This window comes from Buceros rhinoceros, unplaced genomic scaffold, assembly GCF_000710305.1.
Source record: "Buceros rhinoceros silvestris isolate BGI_N320 unplaced genomic scaffold, ASM71030v1 scaffold42085, whole genome shotgun sequence".
NCBI lineage: Eukaryota > Metazoa > Chordata > Aves > Bucerotiformes > Bucerotidae > Buceros > Buceros rhinoceros.
This window is the reverse complement of record NW_010415421.1, coordinates 3379-10147: the sequence shown is the minus strand read 5'-3', so window position 1 is coordinate 10147 and position 6769 is coordinate 3379. Positions and strand designations below refer to the sequence as shown.

General features: G+C 53.4%; 1 protein-coding gene across 1 annotated transcript in view; it reads left to right on the top strand.

Annotated features, from left to right (window-relative positions):
* Positions 1-1592: 1592 nt before the first annotated feature.
* SF3A1 (splicing factor 3a, subunit 1, 120kDa) overlaps positions 1593-6769 on the top strand; it is a gene marked incomplete at both ends in the record, with an annotated part of 7829 nt that continues 2652 nt past the window's right edge. The window contains 8 exons of the mRNA XM_010137403.1: positions 1593-1705; positions 2907-3111; positions 3794-4051; positions 4472-4546; positions 5056-5206; positions 5624-5817; positions 6418-6535; positions 6638-6732. Coding sequence (XP_010135705.1) covers positions 1593-1705; positions 2907-3111; positions 3794-4051; positions 4472-4546; positions 5056-5206; positions 5624-5817; positions 6418-6535; positions 6638-6732 — 1209 coding nt within the window. The remainder of the gene's footprint in view (positions 1706-2906; positions 3112-3793; positions 4052-4471; positions 4547-5055; positions 5207-5623; positions 5818-6417; positions 6536-6637; positions 6733-6769) is intronic.

The window sequence follows — 6769 nt, the reverse complement described above, 5'->3', positions numbered from 1 at the left end:
CTCCCTGCAGGGGTTGGGCTGGGGGAGCTCTTACAGTCCCTTCCCACCCAAACTGTTCTCTGGCTCCACGGTTTTTGTCTCTGGGGCTTTTTTGAGGGGAGGTGCAGTTCCCTCCCACTCTTACTGCCCACAGCTCCCTGTTCACCTGCTGTCAGCCTGCTGGGGGGACGGGGTTGTGCTGCGCTCCGGTATCAAGCTGAGGCCTTTCCTGGAAGCAGCACAGGACTGTGGTTGTGATGGACTGGAGGCTTTGCCATAAGCCATGAGAACAGTTCCCTGCTCTGCAGCCCCTTCCCCGGTTCTCTGCCGTCTGGGCCATGTTCACCTTCACAGGAGCCTCTTCCCAAAACAGGAGTACAGCTCCGGTGCAGTGGGGGCTGCTGTCCCAACTGCACGTTCCAGCAGTTTCTCACGTTAACATCAGCTGGTCTGACCGAGAACCCGGGATTTGGACTAGCCAGCAAAGCGAGGAGGAGAACAGTCCCTGTGACTTCCATGCACATCGGTTCGCAGGGCAACTTGGCATCGCAACTAATGAAAAACATCTCTCAAGTGCAGTGTTGTCTTATACTTCAGCTCCTTGAGAAGGGAGCGGGCATGAAAACTAAAAATATCTCCGTGCCTTTCTCTTAACAGACTTTATTAAGGTTGTGGTTGATGCAGGATTACCCGGTTTTCTGCCAGGTAATCTCTGGATTTGGCAGTGCCAGGAGCTTTGCTGGTGTTTTAAAGTTGCCCTGGTGAGCTGATAAACATTTCCCACAGGCCTGTCCTCTCTTGTAACAGCTTTTCTGGTAGAAGCTGCTTGGTGAGGAAAGAGGAGCCACATCTTTAGTGTCCTGCAAAGAGCAGCATCTGCTTTGACTGGAGGACAAAGCTGTCTCCAGGGAGGAGGGTGGGATTTTAGTCTGGCTCCTCCTCTGATACCAGTGAGAAAAGTGCCCCGTGGAGCCTGTCGCTGTGGAACAGCTCCTGATGCCCCCACAGCAGCATTAAAAGCACTATTTAACGGGGAGTTAATCCTTGTAGTCCCACAGGCCTCTAGGGATGGTCATACCTGCCAGAGCTGCTTTGTGAGGTCAGTTGTTCCTTGATGTGGTGTCACAGCCTCTACACCCCCCACGCTGCCTCTGGGCTCGGGGTCGGGGCTGAGATAGGACCGATGCTGCCCATGGGGGGCATTCCCGGTGGTCTCACCCTGCAGCGGGTTCCCGTGACGAGCAGCCAAACGTTGTCTCCCTCCCTGAGAAGCAGAGGAATTTGTTTGTGGGGTTAAACCAGATCTTTGTGTGGGGAGGGATTTGGTGATGTGTAGGGGAGGAATTGGGAGAGGAGGGAGACGGATTTGCCAACTCAACCACCTCAAAATAAACCTTGTGTGGGTTTGCCGCCTGCTCCCTGGTGCTGCTCTGCAGCACGTTACTCGGTGTTATTTGAAGTTCCTTCTCTTGTTTTCAGCTTTGGTTTGGGCTGTTTGAATTTAATGTCTAGCCCGATGGCAAACAACAGTGAAAGACATCTTCCATCTCTTCCCCTGCTCGAGAGCTGCGAGGCAGCAGTCCCTATGTTGTACCTCTCTGTTTTGATTACAGCCGGAAGAGGAGCCAAAGGAGGAAGCAGCACCGGCCAAGCCCGTGGTGGGAATCATTTACCCTCCTCCAGAGGTCAGGAACATTGTGGACAAGACTGCCAGCTTCGTGGCCAGGTATGCCACGGCGTCCTGGGGGTTCTCATGCTTTTCCTCTTCAGCAGCTCCAGAAAGTGAAGGAGTCGCAGTCCTGTGACTCCCCAGGAAGGGTTTTAAAGATTGAGTCTCTGCAGAAATGACAGCATTCTGCCTGAGACACGCTTTGCTGCACAAACTGGGATGGTAAAGAAAGTTCTGAAAATCTATAGCACACGCTGCAATAACCAGGTAACGCTCCTGTTCTGTGCGGTCTGAAGGGAAACAAAATCCCCGGTAGAAGAGGAGCCTCGTGGCAGGTCTCCCGTGAGGCCAGGAGTTGTGGCTCAGTGTCACAGCGGGTAGGCACGTGGTGGGTGGTGAACCTCCACGGGATGAGGGTCAGCCCTGTGCCCTACTGCTGGTGTCTCTCTTGGTAAGCTGTGCTGGTGGCTGGGAAGTGCTTTCCAAGGTCATCACCCTCCCCCTTGGGCCAGAAATTTGTACCCCCAGAGCGTAGCCTGATCCTCTCGTAGGACAGACCAGCTGCCCACGCTGCATATGGCATTTTCCCCCCCTTTGAATGTAGCAGGTTGATTACTGTGATTATAGATGTCAAGTTTAGGTGAGGAGTCTAAAATCTGAGTAAATTTTACTCCTTTGGGCCATCCCTTTGCCATCGTTCTGCAAGTACCAGCCCTGAGTGCTGCACACCACCCTCCTCTGCTGGTTTTTAACGCTGTCAGCACTGTGTGAGGTCTGTGGGGACTGGCTCTTGCTCTTCCTGACAGCGTCCGAGAGGGTTTAAGTCTCTGCACGGGTGGATCGTTACCTACTTCTTTCCTCATATGAACTTTCTGGAAACGAATTGAGTCTTCAAAGCTTGTTAATAGAGCAGATCAAACTGGTCTGGCAGGTAACTTGTAAGTTGCGTCCAGTAAATGTCCGCAGCCTGGTTTTTGGGTTTGTGTGTGGGCAGATGAGATTGTGGAACACTCGTGAGAGTGAGTTTTTAACTGCCTTAAGAAATATTCACTGTGAAGCGACTGAATTAGGACTGAACTCATGTGTACAGCTGGCTGCCACGTTGGGAGTGAGGTACTGGGGTCACCTCCTTCCATCTGGGAGAGAAAACGGTCTTCTGAGGGGCTGATGCATCAACACGCCTCGCTGTGGAAGAAACAGCCCTTTGCCCTTGAGCCAGTGCACATTTTTCTCAACAACTGATGTTTTTCCTTCCTAGAAATGGTCCAGAATTTGAAGCTCGAATTCGTCAGAACGAAATAAATAACCCCAAGTTCAATTTCCTGAACCCCAACGATCCTTACCATGCGTACTACCGGCACAAGGTCAGCGAGTTCAAGGAGGGCAAAGCCCAGGAGCCCTCGGCTGCCATCCCCAAGGTCATGCAGCAGCAGCAGAGCGCTCAGCAGCAGCTTCCTCAGAAGGTCAGTGTTCCTCTCCGTGTTGGTCGAGAACTTGGCTTCTGACTGGTCGTGGGTGACTCCAGGTGCTGCTGCCTCCAGGTTGTGTGTGGAAGAACCGGCGTATTGTTCCGACTGGTCAGTTTTGATGCTGTTTAGGTGTGTGTTGGTGCGGTCCTCACACCAGCGACCGCTCTGGCTGTGGGAGTTGAGGATCCGGCTTTAGAATCCCCTGGAGCTCACTCCTGGCTTGTCACATGTGCTGTTGGGTAGAGATGCTTCCTCTTAATGTGTCAGAAGCATCCGCTTCCCCTTAAAACACGGAGCACAAAGCGCTGCCCGTCTGTGTATCTCTGACACGCTGTGCACCACCAGCAGCCATGGCCTGGTCCTGACCGCCCGGGGGGTTACAGCAAAGTCCCGCCCGTTTCCAGCCTTTGTAGCTGTTGGAGCAGTGTTTGGTTTGTGCCAGGCCTAAAGACAGGTGTCCAGGCACGTCCCCTGTCCTGGCTTTTCTCATCTTGCAGCTGCCAGCATATCCCGACCGATGCTGCTGTTGGCAGCAGCTGCTCTTTCCTTCGGGGGCTCTCCCGAGGGTTCGGTACCGGTTTCTCCCTCCGGTCACTGAGCTCGCCTCGCCCTGCTCCGCTCCACAGGTGCAGGCCCAGGTCATCCAGGAGACGGTGGTTCCGGCGCGCGTCCACAGTGGCAGGCCCAGGTCAGCCAGGAGACGGTGGTGCCGAAAGAGCCGCCTCCGGAGTTCGAGTTCATCGCCGACCCTCCCTCCATCTCAGCCTTCGACTTGGATGTGGTGAAGCTCACGGCGCAGTTCGTGGCTCGCAACGGGCGGCAGTTCTTGACTCAGCTGATGCAGAAGGAGCAGAGGAACTACCAGTTTGACTTCCTTCGCCCCCAGCACAGCCTCTTCAACTACTTCACCAAGCTGGTTGAACAGTACACGAAGGTACGCTTGGCAGCTCGCTGGCAAGCTGGCTCTTTCAGCAGCAATACTGATTTTTGAAGCCCTACAAAACACCCAGAAATAACTAGGAGATAACGTGCTGGTCCAGGAGTCCAGCCCTGGAGTCTTTACTTAGCGTCCATGTCTTGCCCATCGTTGGCAGCGTGCGGTGCTGAAGGCCGTGGGCCGTTACTTCCATATGCCAGGCACTGTGGTAAGGGAAGTTGTGGGTTTTTAAATGTGGAGGGCCAAGGGTGAACGTCCGCAGTGGGAGTACGAGCAGCAAGAGGGTTGGGGTAGAGTAACTGGACTGTGGCCCCAGGGGTCTGCTGGTATCTTTAGTAGTGTGGAAAGAATTCACTGCGTTTAAGGAGGCTTTGGCCTAAAGAATCGTCACTGATTGTCACACAAAATGTGTTTCAGATCTTGATCCCCCCGAAAGGTTTGCTCCTCAAACTCAAGAAAGAGGCTGAAAACCCCAAGGAAGTCCTGGATCAGGTACGGCGTGAAACATTTCTGAAATTGCTGAAGCATTTCATTACGTGTCGGAGGTTTTTTTCCTCTTTGGGTGTTTCTGACTTACTGTCAGCAAATACAAATATCCTGAGGATGAACTGGATCCCTCTGATCGCGGGTACCTGTGACCCTGCTGGTGGGTGCTCGTGCGGGGGTGGCAGTGGAGCCGCAGGTGCTGCATGGTGCCACTTCCAAGCGCTCTGCGAAGCAGAACGTTTCCCTCAGCCAACTTCACTGTGACACCTCAGTCACTTCAGTCCTTCCAGGCTGTTCTTGGGTACTTGTGCCTTCCTCGCTAGGATAGCTTCGGAAAGGTGACGCTGACGGGTTTTAATAAAATACCTGTGAAGGCCAACCCCTGTTTCTGAACGAAATACAGATATTTCTTTGTCGTGCCAGGTCTGAAGGGGTTGGTAGCCCAAAATTGTGGAGGTGACTGCGGTGCGTGTCGCGTCTGACGTTGGGGCTGGGCTTTCCCTCTGCTCGTGCAGGTGTACTACAGAGTGGAGTGGGCCAAGTTCCAGGAGCGAGAGCGGAAGAAGGAAGAGGAGGAGAAGGAAAAGGAGCGTGTTGCTTACGCCCAGATCGATTGGCACGACTTTGTGGTGGTGGAAACAGTTGACTTCCAGCCCAATGAGCAAGGTACTGCGATTAAGCGATGGAACCTCCGTGACTCTCTGCTCCCTTCCAGGAGGGGCTGTGTCCTGAGATGCCCTTTTCAGGCAGATGTTGGGGTTTACAGTTGCATTTCCTCCACAGATAAAAGGAAAAACCGCCTAGTGCCAGCGCGCAGGGCTGGTTTTCCCTGCAGTCAGTCGTGTTCTGTACTAGTGTCTGCTTTCCCACTGCCACCGGCACAGCAGAGCTGTGCCCCTTCCTGGTGGTGCTTTCACCTCTGAGCACCTTCAGGGCTGTGGTCCGTGTGGACTCCATCCATTCCCTTCTACCTTGGCTCCTTTGTAAAGAAACTGCTTGTCATTCCAGAGACGGCTGTTTCTGCCTGTGCCTTGAGCAGTGAGATGGGATGGAGAAACAGCAGCTCTCTTCTCTGCCTTGTAGGGAATTTCCCTCCTCCCACCACTCCAGAAGAGCTGGGAGCTCGAATCCTGATCCAGGAGCGTTATGAGAAGTTTGGAGAAAGCGAGGAGGTAGAGATGGAGGTGGAGTCAGACGAGGAAGATGAAAAGCAAGAGAAAACAGATGAGCCGCCAGCCCAGCTGGATCAAGACACCCAAGTGCAGGATATGGATGAGGTAACAGCCGATGGAATCAGCCTTGCTTGTGGCCCTGACGTTTGGGTGGTTTATGGTGCCCTTCATTGCATTGTAAGAAGTTCCTCAGTTTCTTGAAGTGAGATTTCTGGTGGAATTTCCCCTCACCCTGTTCCTGCTGGAATTACGGCGTTTTCCATACAATACCGTTTCCAGCAGAGAAACGTGGTATTTTTGTCACCTGACGGTGTGGATCTGATGGTTCTGTGGTCGAGCCTGCGGGGCTCGCTTCTGCACAGAGCCTGGAACGCAGAAAGGTGACTCATTCCAGACTCTTCCTCTGCCCGCTGCACGTCAGCTGTTTTTCTGCTAACGAGGAACAAGAGCGGGGTTAACCGTACGGCCCGGCGTGCCCCGCTGTGGTAATGTGGAAGCGGAGGAGCACTTGCTTCCTCTTCTGCGTCCACCAGAGCTCTGACTCGTGATAATCTGGAGGATCCACTCCAGCAGAGGTGTCCAGAGCCCTCTTGCTTTGTAGCTGCTTAATCAGTTCTTCCAGTTTTTTTGCCTTTCTCAAATCATGTTTGTTGATATTTGACTAGAGAAACTTGGTTATAATTTTCTTACCCCACCCCAAATCAGGGCTCAGATGATGAAGATGAAGGTCAGAAGGTTCCTCCGCCTCCAGAAACCCCGATGCCGCCACCTCTTCCTCCCACACCGGATCAAGTCATCGTGAGGAAGGATTACGATCCCAAAGGTACGTCAGGCTGCGTGGTTTCTCCCTGACTAACCACTACGGCGTTTGTTTCCAGGCTGCACCCTCTGATGTGTTTCTCACAGTGTGGTTTTCTTTTTCTAGCCTCAAAACCACTGCCACCCGCCCCAGCTCCAGATGAGTATCTCGTTTCCCCCATCACTGGGGAGAAAATTCCTGCCAGTAAAATGCAAGAACACATGCGGATTGGCCTGCTGGATCCTCGGTGGCTGGAGG